Source organism: Atractosteus spatula, chromosome 8, assembly GCF_055471065.1.
Source record: "Atractosteus spatula isolate fAtrSpa1 chromosome 8, fAtrSpa1.hap1, whole genome shotgun sequence".
Lineage (NCBI taxonomy): Eukaryota > Metazoa > Chordata > Actinopteri > Semionotiformes > Lepisosteidae > Atractosteus > Atractosteus spatula.
Window position 1 is genome coordinate 42097394 of NC_142713.1, and position 20559 is coordinate 42117952.

The 20559-nt window shown below is 35.5% G+C and overlaps 1 protein-coding gene across 2 annotated transcripts in view; it reads left to right on the forward strand.

Annotated features, from left to right (window-relative positions):
• Window positions 1-20559, forward strand: part of cerk (ceramide kinase) — a 45427-nt gene that overhangs the window by 5377 nt on the left and 19491 nt on the right. The window contains exons 2-7 of one of the 2 annotated variants that reach the window (XM_088923672.1): window positions 4678-4725; window positions 11232-11366; window positions 11662-11784; window positions 12503-12628; window positions 14409-14475; window positions 15156-15301. In XM_088923672.1, the coding sequence (XP_088779798.1) occupies window positions 4678-4725; window positions 11232-11366; window positions 11662-11784; window positions 12503-12628; window positions 14409-14475; window positions 15156-15301 (645 nt within the window). The remainder of the gene's footprint in view (window positions 1-4677; window positions 4726-11231; window positions 11367-11661; window positions 11785-12502; window positions 12629-14408; window positions 14476-15155; window positions 15302-20559) is intronic. The other variant, XM_088923671.1, reaches the window with a different exon arrangement.

Genomic DNA, 20559 nt, shown 5'->3' on the forward strand with positions numbered 1-20559 from the left:
AATGATTAGTAGGTAGGAAAAATGTATCTCTATCAAGCTAGCCTGAACTAATACAGTAAAAAGGCCTTAGGCTTGATATGTTAAATTCACATATGGAAACTACATGGAAGAGCAGTTAAAAACTAAGAACAGGCGGCATGTTTTTCTGCTGAAGGATTGGGGCAAAAAGAACAAGCTACCTATCCATGCTGGTGAAGCTGATACATTGACTATTTTCAAGAAAATGCTGGATTAGAGCCTCAGATAAATTAGCTACTAGCTACTAAATGGCTTAGATTGGTTGAAGGGCCTTCTAGTTTGCAGCCTTTCTTAATGTTGTTATGCTTACTTGAAAAAGCAAAGGTTTAAGTATGATCATTGGCTGCTATAAACTTAATGTTTCTAAAATTAATAACACCTATTACATAGAGGGGCTTTTGGGGAATCCAGCTATTCCTCCATGCCTGTTGCCTCTTCCCCTCATGCTGCAACCACAGCAGTGCTTGTAATAGTGACAATAGCAGGTTTCTGGTTTCTTTTTAAAGTTGTTTTTGTGTTGTTAAATAGTATTTGCAATACAGAAAATAGGTTTTACTACCAAATACTGTCAACATGTTAATATACTGTTGCATAGAGTATGACAGACATTTTGGTTACCTAAAGTATCACTAGCCTTTATTTTGCTAATAAAAGTGCCAAGTACAACCAGGTGACACTATTTGGATTAACAACAGTAGTGCTTTGTTAAGTCTGGATATAAAAATCAAAACTTACATTATGCCTTCTGAAATTTAAAGTATTTTTTATAAACAAAACATATCTTTATTCATTGTTCAGTAGATCATAATTTATCTGGGCCATTGCACTGACTTCCTGTTTGTTTATTGTTAATAATAGAAACATTTCATAGTTGATTAATATAATGTTTTGCAAAAAGGAATGTGATACAATTCCTGCAATTGTAATAACTACAATGTCTGTGATGAAAGTGCATTTTTCCTTTATAATATTTTTGCTTAGTGGTATAGCAGATTTTTTTCTTGGATTGTTGAGCCCTTTTCAGAGTCCCTGAAAATTAAATGTGTAAAGTATATTGGTTGAATCAGTTATATTTCACAAACGTAACTAATAAATAACACAATTTCCAGAAAGGGAACTTTATTTTTTAACTAAGTGTTGACCTTAAAGTTATTGCAAGAGAAAAAAATACGGATAGTATTGTCCCTACAATAGCAGGAACTCTTCATTTTTTTGTATGGAGAATTTAATTTTATTATTATTATAATAATAATTTTAATTAATAATTGCTTACACTTATATAGCACTTTTCTGGACACTCCACTCAAAGCGCTTTACAGGTAATGGGTCTCCCCTCCACCACCACCAATGTGCAGCATCCACCTGGATGATGCGACGGCAGCCATAGTGCGCCAGAACACTCACCACACATCAGCTATCAGTGGGGAGGAGAGCAGAATAATGTAGTCAATTCATAGATGGGGATTATTAGGAGGCCATGATTGGTAAGGGCCAATGGGAATTTGACCAGGATGCCAGGGTTACACCTCTACTCTTTTTGAGAGATGCCCCGGGATTTTTAATGACCACAGAGAGTCAGGACCTCGGTTTTACGTCTCATCCGAAGGACGGCACCTGTTTTACATTATAGTGTCCCCGTCACTATACTGGGGCATTAGGACCCACACGGGCCGCAGGGGGAGCGCCCCCTGCTGGCCCCTCTAACACCTCTTCCAGCAGCAACCTTAGTTTTTCCGAGGAGGTCTCCCATCCAGGTACTGACCAGGCTCACACCTGCTTAGCTTCAGTGGGCTGCTAGTTGTGAGTTGCAGGGTGATATGGCTGCTTATTGAAGGTTAACCATTTTATTATAGTATTGTGGCTGGGGGCAATCTGAGATTATGCTATAGCCCATTTCTATGACAGCTGGATTAATAACCTCACTAGGAATGGGTCTGTTCCTGTTGATGTTTTAGTCTCCAATACGATGGTCTAAACGATTTACATTGAAGTTAAATAACCAGAGTAATTTAGTAGAATTCCTCTTGATCTTTAATTTCACGCGCCATGTTTACTTGCCTCCTGACCTAAGGATAGCTACATAAATATCACCAAGCAATATTGTTCAAAACATTTTGATCAAGGTAATTAAGCTAGGAAGTGAAAATGTTGTTAACCCTAGTTGAAACTCAGCTGCCTCCTCCTCCCTCCCATTTATAAATCCTGTGGCCGGCAGAGGAATCCTACTCCGTTGGGCCCCTAGCAAGGCCCTTAACCCCAACTGCTCCAGGGGCGCTGTACCATGGCTGACCCTGCGCTCTGACCCCAAGCTTCTCTCCCTGTCTGTGTGTGTGTCTCATGGAGAGCACGCTGGGGTATGCGAAAAGATGAATTCCTAATGCAATTGTATATGGCTAATAAAGTGATCTATCTTAAACATGGCAAAGGACAAACTCTGTTATTATAAGAACCTCATAGTTCATGAATATGCATGTACAATCCCACACTTTTACTTTCTGAGGCTGAACCCATGTGGTTTATAGATGTGATTATATTTACAGAGCATATATTAGCTGCGTTTACACTAACAGAAATATTCCAAAATTCCAGATTCATGTCATCTTTTTGTAGTGTAAACACTGCCAAACAAATTCTCACACAATGAATCATATCCTTTTAAAAGTTTATACTCCAGACTGAGAAAAGTTAGCCTTCCGGTAATTTTTTTCCAGTATAAACATGCTGAGAATGCAGTCTGGAAAGATTGCAGAAAATATCAACTGGACAATAAATGCCAACCAGCATCATCACCACAGCTCTGCCTTCTCATAATTCAGATTGACATTGAAATTTTTAATCTTCTCCTTTTTACTTAAATGTTTACTGATGCATAATCACCAAAACATAGTAAATCTCCTCTCACATTGTCACTTTTCTTCCTGTCATCTTGTGCAACTTCCACTGTTGAAGATATTTTCAATTATTATGCTTGTTGATGTCATCAGAGCAGTTTGTCATCCCTTTTTTGCAGAGAATACATGCACATAGTCTACAGATACAAAAATGCTCAAAACAGTCTCAAACATTTAGATGCACCTTTCTGAAATATAATCCCCAGAAACATGTAATATGAATTATGTTCTGCTTGTGTTCCTATAAAAGTTTGCCATAGTATGCAAGTAGGAGGAGGCACTCAGTCTTTTGCTTAGTTTTTGTCAATGCTCAGCCCCTTTCCTGATGAATACCGCTGAGACTGCACATCTGCATGCAGTTTGTAATGTACATCTTTGAGGAGTAAGCATTAAGATCATTTCAGTTTGTGTTGAGAAGAAATAATGTTGAATATTTGTTAAAAAATAAAGTTTCTTTGTCATTTGAAGACAACTTTTCAATATTTAGACTATCACTATTTTTTAGATCTCATCATTACTGAATGGTTTCCTGCATGACAAAAAAAAAGGTATCATCAGCTGTTGATTGCTAGCGTTACCTTTTGGATTGTATGTCTATCAGTGGGGTATCATAAGAGTTTTGTGGCAATTTTGAAATCTTCCTTTTAATCTTTGATTTTTTTATGCTATTTTTCAAATAAATATTCCATCAATCTATTGGCTTAATCTTTTTTATGTATCGGCTTGTCTTAATTTTTTTTTTCTCATTGAAGAAATTGGTGAGTCACTCTAAAGTATTTAATGAATGTAGCAAAGCCTTGGCCTTTAATGCCTTTATAAGTTTTATTAAATTACACTGACCCTTCTCCCAGTTGATAATGTGCAATTTTTCATCATATGAAATGCCAGGTTTTAAACAGTACTTATAGTACTAACTAGTAACTAATAAATACATGGCAATACACTGATGCTACAGTTAATAAATTATTCAAACCCCTAACATGGCATTTGCAATTCTACACCACAACTTCTTCCTGACATGTAACCTCATCTCTCCTTTAATACCAGTTCCTATAAAGAACATGCAGTATACTCCTCAGTGTTGTACTTATTACTTTTTTAGATTAATGAAATGCAATTTAAAATATTCACTGTAAACACAAAGCTGAATGGATTGCTTTATATTGCTTTATCATACAGATCCAAGTGAATTTCTCTTTCTTTGTGGAATCCAACTTTTTTTCTGGCCTGAAAGTGTAATTGAGATTATTTAGTACTATAGTTCCCAGTCCCAGTCCTGGGGGACCACCATGTCCGGTGGGATTATTCTAGCTCAGTTCTAAAATCTCCAGTCCTGTAAATGATCTGTTTGCTTATTTAGACTTTGGTTTACCTTTTTCTGCCTTCTGTTCAGTTTCAAAAACACTTGACTTTAACCATATTGTTTCCAACATCCTCAAGCATCGAACTTTAATTGGTTGTTGCAAACTGTGTTTACTCTTATCTCTGAATAGACAGCTCTTGATGAGTCATCCATTTATAATAAACAGATACCAGAGCACAAACTAGAAGAGACAGTGGTCCCCCAAAGACCAGGTCTTGATACTACTAATTTAGACCACCCTTGTATATTTCTTCAAAGTCCAAGGTTTTTTAAATCAACTACTCCTGTTTCTTTTCCCCCTGGAAATAGAAAAGCATGTGTATGTTTGAATGTACATGATTTTGAGGGAGCTTTACTTTTAGTTTTTTTGTTGTAAGATTTGGAAATATTCCTGTTTCCTTCCAGGTTTCTGCCTGGCAAAAGTGCTACACAGAACGAGACGAGTTACATCAGGTAGGAGTTGTCGTTCTCTGCAAAGGTGAAAGATGTTGGAGTGTCCCAGAGTGATGAGTTTCAGATACTTATATGAGCTGTATTTGATGAAGTGGTTGAGTTGGTTACTAGGGGTATGGAAATTATAACCCTCAAAACATCCTTCTCAGTTTGTAATGTGAGTCTTTTTTTAATTGGTATTGAGAAACAAAAATAAAGGAAAAATTTACAATCTAGAATGAAAATTGTTCAACTAAATATGTTCAGATAAAATATTTTCAGATTTTTGAAAACTGTTAATTGGTCTTATTGCTCTCTGATCAGTTTTGTACATCAAATACTGTGGTGTCATCTTTTTTCCATAAAACACCTTTGCTTCTACAGTGCTTAAATTTTGTTATGGATTAAAGAGTTGTACATTTTTCAAGCTGTTCACACATGTACAACAAGTACAGTGCAGGATGGTCCAGCAGAAATATTATACAGAATTGAAAAGTAATAGGGTCATTCCACACAACTTCTACCAGAAGAGACATTTTGTTGCCCAACCCTCTGAAAGTTTGCTACAAAAATTCACCTGGATGTTTTTGGGCACTGGAGTTAAAGCTATTCTTTTTTACAACACTTCTATTCCGACCTGTGAACTGGCAAACGAAAAGTGGAAAAAGTGGCCTTGACTGTAAAAACTATCCTGTTTAATAGTGACTGCAGCTTGGAACCCCATAACTCAATTTTGTGAACTTACTAGACAAGGGAAAATCGTGGGGTTTGAATTCAAACTATAGGCTGATTTTGAAGTGAAGATTTCCACATTTTTGAAAGTTCAGGCAATGGCTGTCATTAAGTTGGTATGGAGCACCTGCTGGAAACCCGCATGAATACAAGGAGAATGTACAGTATAAACTCATAGCACTATAAGACTTGAAACCAGGGCTCGAGTGCTGTGAGGCAGCAAAGCTAAATACTGTGCCACTGTGTCTTCCCACTGCCTGCTCATTGTAATTGTAATAGTATCAGTACAATACCTGTGTAAAATTCCCTCAGTTCATTATCTCTAAATGATGTGCAAAGCCAGTTTCAGTGATTTCAACAAAGTATCTCATGAAAATAGCTTCCAGTGCAAGTTGTAAGTGTCCCAGCTTACACCACAACTTGGAAAACTCTTTGCTGATGAACTTTTTGTGTTTTCACTTCCCTCTGGGTGGAGCCTAGATGCACTGAACTTTTTTTCCTAGTCAGTGTTTAACAAGCTGCATAGTCACTCGGAGTCATGGCTTATTCCACTGAAGAACTATACTAACCACTTTCCCATTTAATTCTCTCGGTCATTCTGTGTGCTTACATACTCACTTGGCGTACCTGTGTGTAATTATGCTGCTCTTCCAATTAATAGTTCAGTGGCAATACCATTGGACCTAGGTTTTGAGTGTGAAACCTAGTTGTTTTTCCGTGGAGAACATATTATAATGCATGTCTTTTATGTGATGAAGTTATTTAGTGGTATCTTGTCTGCTGTGCATTGTTTTTTTTTCACCTCAGTCTGGCCCTTAAAAAAAAAGGTTTTACACCCCTTTAATAACCCCTCGGTTACACTTTTAGAAATTACATTCTTACAGCTTAAGTGTTATATAAAAATGGTTTGACATAGTACGTATAACCATCTTAGCTGGTTAAATGTAATGCTACGTGAGGTAGTGATTTTGAGCAGTGGTCTGCTTTCCTCTGTATTATCTGTACTTAAACTCAGATAATTAAACTGTATGTAAAATTTAACAATTAATATTACAATTTTCATTGTTCAATTAATAAGTGAAATGTTAAAGCTCTTTGCTCTTTCATCACAAATATTCATGTTTTCTCATTTTGTGATTTCAATTGAAAGAACACCTGTGAATGTGAATTGGAATGTAAAACCGATTTAAATGTATTTTAAAAAATATTTTCTGAACAATTTTGATCATTTTGATGCATTTTGATCAATGTGTAATCATTTTAAGACTTGGTCCTTCTAGAGAGGTTTTAATTCAGTAGTGCTGCTCTACAGGGGATCTGCAGTTTTGTTGCAGTGCAGAACCGGACTCTAAATAAAGCATTTTATACACTGAAGTGCAGTCGCCCCTTTACTCTGTGTAGGGGGAATTCCTCCTTGGCAAAAATTAAATTGAAACCCTGCTCTGGTTTTATATATTAAATTTCTAATGAATTCATCTGTTTTAATTTGTATTGTAAGATTCCTGTAATATCTGCTTCTCATTACTTTTAATGGTAAAGTAGTCTTTAAGACATTAAGCTATGAAATTGGTTAAAACTTTGCCTTTAAATCAATACCATCCTCCAGACATATTGGGACAGCAATGTCTGAGCTGTTATATTTGCTTAGCAATTCAAGCAATTTGTATTTGTGATAAATAGGTTGTACTTAAAAACAATATTGACCTAATATAGGCTTGCTTTTTATATTTTGGTAATACCATGTATACATTTACGATTATTAGAAAAACATACTTTACATGTAACATTGATTTCAATTGATCAAATGTATTGAGACATTCACAATCACTTCAAGCCAATTAAAGAGTACAAATTAGTATCTGGTAGCATATACTTTGAAGCTGTAACTGCATGAGGTCTAACCATTGAGCTTACACAATGCTGTATATTTTTTTTTCTTGATGCTTTGCTATCGCCATTGTGAGTTCTTGGCTGTTCTTGGAGTAGTCTTAGTTTTTTTAACAGTATATAAAATGTATATTCAATTTGATTTAAATTTGATCATCACTTTTTTCCCTCCTGTAGACTGCATTTAAAACTGGTCATAATTTAATTTTTTATACCATTTTAATCAGTGGCATAAATACTTAGGCATATGCTTGAGCATATAGGCTTTAATACACTGTAAAATATAGTCACGCTTTTCAGTATAATCCTGTTACATAACTATCCTTTCTTATGCCCTTTTACTTGCTGATGCAAGCAATCTGATTGTCACCTGGATTAGCAGAGGCAATTTTTCTGCTGTAGCTTGAACGTCATTTCCAGACTTGAAATAACACTAATTACATATTTTAGTTCCCTGTAAGCCATGGATTTTACCATGTAGTGCTGTTCAGTAGATTTTCAACATTGGATTTTAACCTTTTCAGCATATGATGATTCAAAGGACAGCTACACATGCTTATATATATTTGTGCTTATTATTGAAGTACAACATACCAGAGCAGTAAGCTGAAATTTCAGATGCAGTATTTGAACTTTCTGTCACATATTTTTTAATGTAGAAGTTCTATTAAAAGGACAATAGTAGGGAGAATAAGAATCTCAAATGGACTTTAGAAAAACTGGAAATGCAGCTACTTGTATTTAATGGTTCATTATTTTGTTTAAGACACACTAAGCACATACTGTTTATTTCTAAAACAGACTATTTCTTCAGTTTCTCCTGAAACCACCAAAAATAAGACATCCTACACACTAATCTGTAATTATAAACATTAACACTGCAGATTGCAAGGAGAGGATCAATGTCACAGATGCTGCATCTTGTTGAGACCTCATTCCTTAATGACATTTTAGTGGACTTTGGAATTATTGTTTTCTCAAGGAAAAGGAGAATTATGCACTGCTTTGAAGAGACTTCTGTAAGATCTCTCGCTTCATATTTTCCAAAAATCTGTATATTGATTTATGTGAGTAGTTTTAATTTTGAATGAATGTCTTAGCCCTGTATTTGTTTTCCTCCCTGAAGAAACTTTCACTTCATATTCTCCGGGGTACCCTGAGATTTGCACTGCCGAGTGCCCTCAGGAAAAAGGCTCGACGTTCAGGTTGACAGTCCAGATCTACTATTCACTGTGCCAGTCAGATAGTGGAGGAATAATTTATCACTCCCCCTTGGCCACTGTTCAGTTAGTGATTGCTAGCTGTTTTCTAAGAAGCATGCAGTAAACAATACAGGTCAAAGGTTGTTGTCACGCACATTCTTGCCTTTTCTGTATTCTCCTTTAGTCTGTACAACACTGATGTTAATACTGACCTTTTTGCAAATCTTTATACCTATATTAGTCAGATTTTTTAAATCTGGGAATACTCAAGAAATGTTTATAAATGAATGCTGAGAAGAATTTGGTTATATGATTTGGCCCTATTTAGGAAAAGTATATATTCCTTTTTAATTGTTACAGTACTATTGTTAAGCTGAGCAGATGGACCTTAGTCATTATTTTTCATCTGAAAACTTTTCTAATGGGAAAAGATGTAATGCTACTGACTAGGTAAAGAGTATATACCAACCTCTTAATCCAAACAATATGTTACTGTAGATTTTTATATATTAAGGTGTATTTTAGACCTCTATATTACAGTGCTTGTCTCTTAGTAGCCTTTTGGGAACAATTTCAGGCAAAGGGGACAGTAATCTTCATGTGGCAAAGCTATTGAAGAGTCCTGTAGAAGAAGCAATACTTATGCTTTATAAAGGGCCTTTCATGAAGATCTCTAAGTGTTGTCCTCTAGAAGCTCAGGGGAAGGATTTAAATACTGTATATATTAAAAAATGAATCAGTATGCTATTAACAAGATGTATATATAACATCTGTAGGAATGCCAATTTAAACAAGAGATTTGAAAATGGAAACCACATTCCTGATTTTATTGTGAAGATATTTTCATAGTTTTATGTGCATTGTAAGAAAAGACTGAACTGTGCATTACAGATACATGGAACAAAAGGATACCAGTATTAGAGGTTGGAACTTGTCACTAGGGGTGCTTTTATCAGGAGATCATAAATGTAAGGACAGTTTACCTTTGTAAACTTTAAAGACCAAGAGCAAAATCTGAAGCCTGTAAGAAATTCACCTGAAAACCAGTGAAAGAATTTCAAAATGGCATTCAATTTTTTAAAAAAGAGACCTAGTCAGAACTTTTTTAAAACTGAGTTTTAAATATGCTAAGTAGGGTTTCTTTTCCTACCTGGCAAATAACACATTGTGAAATAAAAGGATGGACTTGCTTCTTCTCAGTAGACGGTAAAAGAACAGAATGTAATTCAGCAATGTTCCTAAGATGAAAGAAATTGATAACTGTGATCAGAGATTATCTGAACCTCTCATTTTCGCATACCACTGTGTGACCACTATTGAATAGCATGATTTGATGGTTTAAATCTTCACATTTGATGTGGAGAACCTAGCAACTTCACCTCAGTCTTATCCTTGCTCAATTGCCAAATAATTGATTGCATCCAGTTTACCATCACACTGTACATATATTTGCTTATAATTAGCATAAAGCTAGCATTTTTACCAATGATTTAAAAAAATTGATAAAGTGGAAGTTTTTGTGAGCATACATATGTACTGTATGTGTGTATGGTATACCTGTCCTTTATATACTGTATTTGAAAACCAATCAGGTTCATATTTTCCTGTCAATGGGATATGAGCTAAACCAACTGAGGACAGTAACAGAAATGCCAAGCGCACCTGCCAGCTGAGGAAGAAGTTTAGTATAGTTCACAGTATTGAGTGAGTCACTGAGATCTGATAAAACTGAAATGGAAAGATCCCACGAGTCTGAAGCCATTAAAATATCAATAACAGCCTTGATAAAGACTGTTTTGATGCTAGGAATCTCTGTAAAACTAAAAAATAAGTTATTTCATTGTGCTACATGTTCATTAATTTTTAACAAGAAAGAATGAAAATAGGTCTACAATGTCTCGGGTTATCAGTAGCTTGGTTAGTTTTTTTTAGCACTGGTGTGACAACAGCAATTTTGTGATTGACTCCAGAGCTGATGTCATACAATGGTAATTCAGTGCAAATAGTAACTAGTAACAGTTCTTGAAACTTAAAAAAAAAAATCAGTGTCATGTAATATTCCTGGCAGACATTTTTTATTATTAGCCCCTTCATTGATTCATTAACAAATTGACTTATTTCTCATAAATATAAGGAGAGCTGATAAATATAACTTAAATATAAATATATTCTCTCCTTATATTTAAACTGTTATGACCATTTACTGTGCATTTGTTTTAGAAAGAATTTAGACATCATATACTGTAGTAGCTTGCACAGTTAAAACTATTTTGCATTTTTTAAGGTTATCATTCAAACTAAAGAAATAAAGTTATTGAAAGAAATATTTAAACATTTTTTAAATATTAAAATTACATTTTTTTTCTGAGTGATGTTCTTTTGATGATAAGTGCCTTTAATGCTGAGATCAGGAGACATTTCTTTACCTCAAGGGTTGTGAGTATGTAACCAGCTACTTAGTCATGTTGAAGCTTGATACCCTTCCTTCAAGAAACAGCTGGATGAGGTCCTTGCAAATAAGCTGCTAAATATCAAACAGGCTTCCATGGCTGTATGGCCTCCTCCCATTTCTAACAATTCTTATGTTCTCTTAGATAATATTCAGATGTGACTATTCAATGTGTAATAAAAATCATAATTAATATTTAGTGTGATAGTCTGACTATTTCTTACTTGATTTTCATTGTGATTTTGTATTCTATAAAGGTAGCCATTGTGTGCCTGTATCTGAAATTATTGCTGTTCAAGAAACTGAAGTTGACAACATTCGAACCAAAGATGAAGGAAAATGGCAGAAGATGTCGCAGAAAACAGTGGAAACATATCCATATGCTTTTACAGGTACAGAAAAATAGAAAATTAATTTCTTTCCAAACAAGCAGGTGTAAAAAAAAAAATAAACACAATTGAGGCTTCAGCTTTAAAGAATGAATCCTAATACAAATCTGCAACTTTGACTAGTTGAAGTGACTGTTGATATCCACATTTGAACAGGGGCAATATTACCATATATGAAGTTAGGGTGAAATTACTTTTTCGTAAATGTTATGCTTAGAAAGAGTGAGTGATATAATGACATAACTGGGTGTGGGTGCTAGGTTTCTGAAACTGCTCTTTTCTATGCGTTTGTGTCCAGTATTTTATGTGGAAAGGGCCAGGCAACACCGCTGGCGGTGTGGCAATGTGACATTCTTCTGCAATGATGGGTTACTCCGACAGCAGTGGGTCCAAGCTATAAAGGAACAACTTTCGTTACAAAGTAAGCTCTTTTAAAACTTGGTTATTGATTGTTTTTCCTTTATTTCCATTTATTTGTTCTATATCCATACAGTTATTTATGTTGCTGCAATATGGAATTTGTGGTATATTTTCCCCTTTTTGAAAATCTTGCTTTTCCAATCATTGTAATATCTGTAAATTGATTTTCTATTAAGTATATTGAGCAAGAGTGCTTGTTTTTAAGAAGTGGGAGTGTTTGTTATTCTCTCCTCTGTGCCCACATAGTCAGCTGTAGATGTATTAATTAATTAATAGAATACATTAATAATACATTGCTGCTTATATGCTGGGCAGCATTAAGTACACAACAAATATTGTTAGAAATAGCATTATTTAACATGCTTTTTAAACTACAATTGCCAGTTCCTTTGTTATAGCCATCTGCTTTGACATACAGAGTTGTTTTTTCACATCTCGGCTCGATTGTGGGCAATGCGGTCTTGAACCACACCGATTAGGGAGGAGTTGCATCCTTCACCAAAGCACCACATGCCTTTATTCGCCTGGGAGGATGAAGGAATCGCTGCATCACCAAGAAAGCACAGTCTTGTGTTCATAGATTTGTGCATATTCACAAACATGTCCTTATGGAAGTCTGTAAATCATATCAAGTTGTGGTACTTGCCCATGATTTTATATTAATTTATGATAGTGCTATAATCCTTTATTTTAATCAAATGTGTCAAATTGTTTAACAGCTTGTAGACCAAAGCACTTGCTTGTATATATTAATCCCTATGGAGGCAAACAACAAGGAAAGCAGATTTATGAACAGAAGGTGGTTCAGCTCTTCACTCTTGCTTCCATTTCTACAGATGTGATTGGTGAGTTCATGTCAGCACTGAACATTAACATTTAAATAATACAATGAATGTTTATGGTCTATAAATTGATCTCAGCAGGCAAATAGCCAAGCAACTGAACGTTTAGGGAATGCGTTTTTATTTATTGCTCAATCCTTCAACAATATACCATAATGAAAGCTTTGATGGTCGATAAACATGTGAATCAAACAGCATTGGTTATTTATGGTAGTTTTAAAGCAGCTGTTGGCTGTATGCAATATTGGTTTTTCATAATCCAATACAACAGCCATGATAATGGCAGTTTATTACCAAGGTACCCTAGTAGCTCACAATAGGCTTTTATATTTCATGAAGAAAGTTCAAATATTCTAACAACTTTGGCATTACCTTAAATGTTTATTACATAATCTGTTAAATGACTGGCCTTTTGTAGAACTCACTCCCACTATGTGTGGCTTTAGTCTGTGAAACTAGTGGGGAACAATATTTTTTGAGTGATATTCTTAAAAGTAAATTCCCTGTAATGTTATTGTAATGTTAACTTGCCATTTTTCTAGAGATCAAGATGGGCAACAAAGATTTTTTTACTGTTCTATTTTTCATTGCTTTATATTGCTGATAATATGCAGTTTAACATGGTAAATGGTGCATAAGAGAGTGACTATCTACAAAATTTAATTAGGTGACAGAAAATGCAACCCATAAATCCAGGTTTTGTGGAAATTCAATGTCAGCAAGGACTATTTGGTAGATGAAGCGTGACCTTATGCATGAATGTACCAAGCTTCAACAATGTGTGCCTTATTAAAGGGAGGTGTCAGCCTACCATTATTTGTCATGGAATATTCAACGTAGTAACCATATACACTCTAAATTTAACTTAGAATTCTACATAATTCCTGAATAATAAAAAAAAACCTTCTGTGGGGAATTTCACTTTATTATGTTTTTCTTGGGTGTGTGGATATTTTATATATTAAGCTTTTGTGTATTAAATGTAAATGAGCTATGTTGTAATTTTCCAATATGGAATATTTGACTTTAATGATTCAGTGGAATCAACCAATATTGCACATTATAAAATATATTCAAAATTCAGATTATAAATTTATTTTAAAATAAAGTGCCACAATTATTGGCACCCATGTTTTCAGTACTTTGTATACCCTCTCCTTGCACATATAACAGCCTAGAGCCCTTTTTAGTGAGATTGGAAAACACATTGGGAGGGACATTATACCATTCTTCCATACAAAATCTTTCTGGATCCTTAATATCCATCGGCCTGTGCTTATGGATTGCCCACTTCAATTCAAACCACAGTTTGTCAGTGGGGTTCAAGTCCATTGCAAAAAGTTGATTCTGTGGTCAATTAACTTCTTTGTTGATTGCTCTGCTTTTTATTTCTATGGTACTTGAAATAAGTCTAGGACATTAGCATTGAAGTTTGCATACTTCTGTTTTTAAATGTAAGCTTCGGGATTTATATTTCTTAACCAAATTCTATGCCCTAGTAAATTTTCTGAAACATGTTGTACTGTATCTGGGTCATTAATTTATGTGACCTCTATTATAGATGTCACATAAATGAATGGCTCAGATACACCAACTATTATATAGATATTATAGATGTAAAAGTTAATTTTGTGCTGAAAAGTACAAAGAGAATCTGAGAATGGGTTGGAGGAGAAAAAAAGTAGTTTTAGTAGTCTTTGTATTTCTCCATAAACTGAAGAAAAAGGGTTTATATTGCAATTCCCGAGGATAAAAATGAAGCACTGTGTATTTGTTTCAATAGTTACAGAACGTGCTAATCATGCCAGGGACCATTTGAAAACTGAAGCTGACCTCAAGAAATATGATGGGTGAGTGTTAGCCCAGGGATCACATCTGTAATATTTTACCATAATTCTTACAGACTATAAATTTATTTTGCATAAAACCATTTCTTAAATTATAAATAAATGCATAATCAATCGACAACAGCCAAAGACCGGGTAACTGATGGATGCAGAGAGTAGCTGAAGTGAGTGACTCTTCTTAGTTTTTTAAACATTCTTAAAAAGGTCTATTGTGTCAAAGCTTGGCGATTACATTAAATACGATTGAATTGGAGTTTATTGCATAATGTAATGTTTTAGGGAAATTGATGGAAGTGTTTTTTTTAGTTGTATTAAAACTAAATTTTTTAACAATTTTTCTGCTGATTTTGAAGTCTTCTCAATTAAATGTTATCTAAGTTCAGTTTCCTTTAAAGTTCCTGGCATAATCAGTAAGAATTGTTGAACCAACCAATCCATGTTTAAATCTCATTCATGAAGTTTATTATGACCTTGACCTCGAGTGGCATCCTGTTTAGATTCCTAGTTGTTACTTTTTCAAGTAGAGTTATGCATTATTTTCAGTAAAGAATTGGAATACCTTTTAATGTTATGTGAATATTGTAATATTGAAGTATTTCTTTAAAATAAAAGCAGCAGTAGCTAAAAAAGATGCAGTTATATCTGTAAGCGATACATGTAATCACTAGTAGCTTTTTTTGCAGCATTGTTTGTGTTGGAGGTGACGGTATGTTCAGCGAGGTCATTCATGGTTTAATTTCACGGACGCAGACTGATTCAGGAGTGGACCAAAACTGTGCCCATGAAAAACTGGTGCAGTGCAACCTCAGGGTTGGCATTATTCCAGCAGGTAAGATTTTGATGAATACTGCTTTAAAATGTTGCTTATCTTTTCAGCATGAGATAGTCTGGAACAACACTTAAGTAAACTAGAAAACTACAAACAGTTTTCAAGCAAGTCTCTGTGCACATAATATACCAGTGTGAATTTTAAGTAAACTAAAGTGAATCCAGAATGATCAGGAACCTGCAAATTGTTGTTGGCAGTTCAATAACGAAACAGTTTTTGAAGAGCAGTTAGTGGTACTGTACAAGGTGTATTGCGCCAAAACTACCACTGCACTCTGTGAGGTATAATGAAACCAGGCAAATTTCCGTTCAGTCAGTTTGGCAATTACCAAGATGGTTTAAATTTTGCAAACAAAATTTTGGACATGTGGCTATTTTAATTCATTCCATTCTGCCAAACATTAACTTTACCACCACTAGAATGATACCTCCCAAGTTTGTTGTTGCTTACCCAAAGGATTTTCAAAGGATAAAGAGGCCTTGTTTCATATCCTTTTATAGGTAGCATAATTAATTGCCACATCAGCTTGTGAGATATTAATTGGAAGTGACTTTAGTTGTTCATGAAATCTGTCACATTTTTATTTTATAGATATAACAAAAATCAGAACTTGAGAACAGTGGTTAAGCAGCTATCTTGTCCAATATTATTTGTGTGCTCAGTACATTGATGATGATAATAATAAACTTTATTTTATATAACGCCTTTAAAGGTGGCTTCTCAAAGCGCTTTACAGGATGACAACAACAATAAACAAGAAGAATACACAAGATAAAACACAATTACAATATATAGAGGAGACCGTGGATGGTGGTACTAAGAAAAGCAGAGGGGTGAAGAATGGAACCAGTTAAGTAAAGGCTTCTCTGAAGAAGAGGGTTTTGAGTCTGGATTTGAAGGAGTTTAGAGAAGGTGATTCTCTGATATCCTTGGGCAGAGAGTTCCAGAGCTAGGGGGCAAAACAGGAGAAGGCCCTGTCACCCATACAATGTAGGCGGGCTTGGGGGACAGTAAGGAGAGCAGAATTAGAAGAGCGAAGGTTGCGAGGTGGGGAGTAGGGCGATAATAGTTCAGACATGTACTGAGGTGCCAAGCCATGCAGAGCCTTATAGGTGAGCATGAGGAATTTAAAGTCTGCACGGAATTTGACCGGAAGCCAGTGCAAGGACTCCAGGATAGGAGTAATGTGAACACTTACACTAGACCTGGTCAGGATTCTGGCTGCTGAATTTTGGACATACTGCAGTTTGTTCAAAGTAGATTTAGATACCCCAGCGAGTAGAGCATTACAGTAGTCAATTCAAGAGAACACAGGTGTGTTGATCAGCTTTTCAGCCACAGTTAATGATAGCATAGGGCGTAGTCTTGCGATATTTCTAAGGTGAAAAAAAGATGTTTTGACAGTATGCTGCACATGTGGGTCGAATGTTAAGCCAGAATCTAATATCACCCCAAGGTTTTTCAATTTTGATTGAAGCTCAAGTATAGAACCATCTAAGATAGGGTTACAGGACTGGCTTTATGAAGTTGATGGGGGGTGCCAATAAGCATGACTTCAGTCTTGTCGCAGTTAAGATGAAGGAAGTTTTGAGTCATCCAAATTTTTATGTCAGAGATACAATTAGATAGAATAGAGACAGCCACATCAGTGTCAGGTTTGGTATGGATGTATATTTGAGTATCGTCGGCATAAAAATGAAAGCTAAAGCCATGTGATCTTAAAAGTGACCAAGTGGGAACATATAAATGCTGAAGAGCAAGGGGCCCAGTATTGAGCCCTGAGGAACACCATACTTAACAAGACCAATTTCAGACCTGTACCCATTAAGAGAGACAAAGTGACAGTGATCAGTGAGGTCAGATTTGAACCATTTGAGAGCAGTGTCAGAAACTCCAAAGACAGTCTCAAGACGAGAAAGTAAGATGTTATAGTCAACAGTGTCAAAAGCAGCACTGAGATCAAGAAGGATGAGTATAGAAAGAGAACCAGAATCAGAAGTTATTAGAAGATCGTTAGTGACTTTGACCAGGGCAGTTTCTGTGCTGTGAAGTTGACGGAAGCCAGATTGGAGAGGTTCGAAAAGGTTGTTTGTCATGAGGTGGTTATGCACCTACGCTCAAGTTTGCAAGAGGCTGCCTTCATGGATCGCAGGTGGTCATTGTACCAGGGGGCAGGGCGAGAGAAGGAGATGGTTTGAGTTTTTAAAGGAGCAGAAGTGTTGAGGGTAGATAAAAGAGCACTGTCAAGTAACTGTATTTTGTCCTCTAGAGGGTCAGAGGAAGAGAAACAAGATAAGGAGGACAGAACAGAATTTGCAAACCTTGGGTGATCAATTGATCGCCAGTTGCAGAAATTTACAGAACGTGGGGGGGAAGTGTTAGAAACAGGTAATTCCAGATTGAAGAGAATGGCTAAGTGGTCAGAGAGGCCTAGATCAAGGGGAGAGCAGTGGGAGACAAAAGAGTCATTTGCAATAATTAAATTTAAGGTGTGTCCTTTGTTATGTGTAGGGGTACAAACAAATGAGTAAGATCAAAGCATCCCAATAGAGATAGGAAGTCTTTAGCCAGACTGGAAGACCTTGAATTGATGTGTATATGAAAGTCCCCTAGAATAAGGATCCTTTTAAATTTAAGGCATAAAAATGAGAGAAAATCATCAAACTCCAAACTGATGCTAAATTTGGAGAACTGGACAATTAATTTTTAACAGGAGGTGTTGGTATAATGGGGCAGTTTTAGGTGGAAATAATGTTTTTTTGAATCTGCATAAGGATTCTAGAATAGAAGTTTAAACTATTTTTCTATCTAAAATATATATATTTTGGTTAACTTCCCAGCCAAGACTGTAAAGATTACTGAAATATTTTGAGAGACCTTTATTACATTCCCGCCACAACTGGAAGTGCTGGTAGTGTAAGACTGCTTTCCAACAGCGATTCATGTTTTGCATGGGGAGAATATGATGCTCTGACATGTCCACTTATCCTAGCCATTCATCTTATGACACATTGCAAGGTCCTCTTTGCTTTTCAGAACAGTTAAGAGCAATTGTAGGGGCATTATGATTGATGGATGCTGAGTGCCTGCAGGCTTGCAGTGCCAAGTCGCAGTGGTCTGTTTCTTGATAAACCAAAGGACCGTGGCCAAGTAACACTTATCCTTCCCTGGTGGCACTCCTCCAGTTGTGCACTACTGTTTGAGGAATCCTTGTCACAGTGATATGAAACAGGCATGTCCTGGCAATAGAGCTCAACCTGAGCTCCAGGCATCCAGTGATGGATAGGAACTCTCTAAATGTATTGAAGGTTTAATCTAAAGTAATCTGTTGGCTGCTTTGTAATGGAACAACACCATCTTATCTATTTTAAAACAGGACATATGAAAAGGTAAATAACTTCTTTCCTATCACTAAAGGTGATTAGGTTGAAAGAGCTGCAGCTCAGCGATTAATGGGTGAGCAAGGACTCCTGATCAACACTGTGGTGTATTATTGATGTTTTGCTGTAGCTGTTCAAGTGTTATCACTTTGCTTTCTATGCCATTTATTTGCCTTTTTAATTTGGCTTTATAAAAGATGGCATAGATCAAAGAACATGTTTTTGTTTCAGGAAAAGCACTAAAGAAGGTTTTATTGAAAAGACTAATTAGTTTGGGTAATTCTGAGAAATAATCACGTTTGCATAGAAAATTATACCATACAGTGATACAAATGTCATATTGAGAGGGTGAACAAACAGAAATCATACACAGAAATACAAAAAATATTCCCCTTATTCTGGAATGCTGTGCCAAGGCTACCATCAAACAGTATACAAACACATACACTGGTATGCCAGCATTTCTATATTTACAGTATCTACAGTATGTTTTATTAGCTGTTTGCTAAAGAATGTTTTTATGCATTTGTGTTGGTGGTTTTAATGTTTCACATTCTTCTTGATCTCTATTTGTGCTGTATTTTATCTCAACTACATTAATATATTAATGAGCAGACATTTCATTATGTAACTGAATATTTTCATATATTCCTAGTTGGTCCCTGATTGTGGTACTCTCCTATATTTAAAAATATTAGCTTTGTATTTTACTAGCTGACTGTCACAGTAAACTTGATCAAATTCAAAGTCTTAACCTACTGAGCCAACATAGAACTTGCATGGATTGAGGTTTCTTCACTCTGGAAAAAAAAACTAAGGGCCGAATTCCTCTAAGTGAAGAATATATAAATGTAATGTTAAAAAAACCAAGGATGTTATCAATACGTTTTCCATACACAAAAAAAAATCACATACATATACACTTGAGTCAGCAACCACGAAGCAAGGTTGTATAACATCTTCAAACATCCGTGAACAAATGAGTGGTTAAGAAATAGGCACTAGTCTACAAGACAAATATTTGTTACAGAAACTAACGAAACACAAAATACAAAAACTATTATAATATTATCATAGAAAAATAAATGTTTTTGGGAGGACGAAGTGTGGTTCATTAAATCACAGATTCTCATGTTTATAATGATAATCCACTTAGTGATTTTTACTGAAGACTTTTTGCATCTATCAAGACAATAGGAGGGAGATTCAAATTTAAAAATTAAAGGTTTTTATATTTCTGGGCTAGAAAGAATCGGCATTGAGTGCATTTCAAACCATAATAAAAGCAAAATATACACAGTAACTTAAAAAAAACCCAATTTACATCACAAAATGGATGGAATTTCAGGTATGCGCAGCGCCATATTCTACGATTCAGAACCAGGCAACAAAACGTCTGGTGAAGCAGCTTTATTACATTGTAAACAAGCAGGCTTGTGAATACATCTCTTTTAATCAAATAGAAATATTGCTCTTGACTTCCAGATAGTTTTGCCTACAAATACTACTTGTTAACTGTGCATGCAGATCACATTCGAACATTTCTGCGGTAAAATGTCAGCTGCACAACCAGTACTTATTCACTAGTGCATCACGTTACATTAGTCATTACGGTGACTAGTGAGCAGGAAGGGCCGCATCATGTCCCAATTTGCGCAAATTCTCGCTCTTGCCCAGGGCGAGACAAGGAGTTTGCAACAGCATGGCGACTTACTGTACTTTGACAAAGTTCACGATTTTGTGCTTAATTCAAAATTTGTAAAAATTTTCTATACCGTTAATGAATTTATTTTGTTAACAAAATGTAAAAACAGGTCTGGAGAAATTGTGACTGCAGTTCCCCTTTTACAAGATAATGTGCTATATTTTTTACAAGCA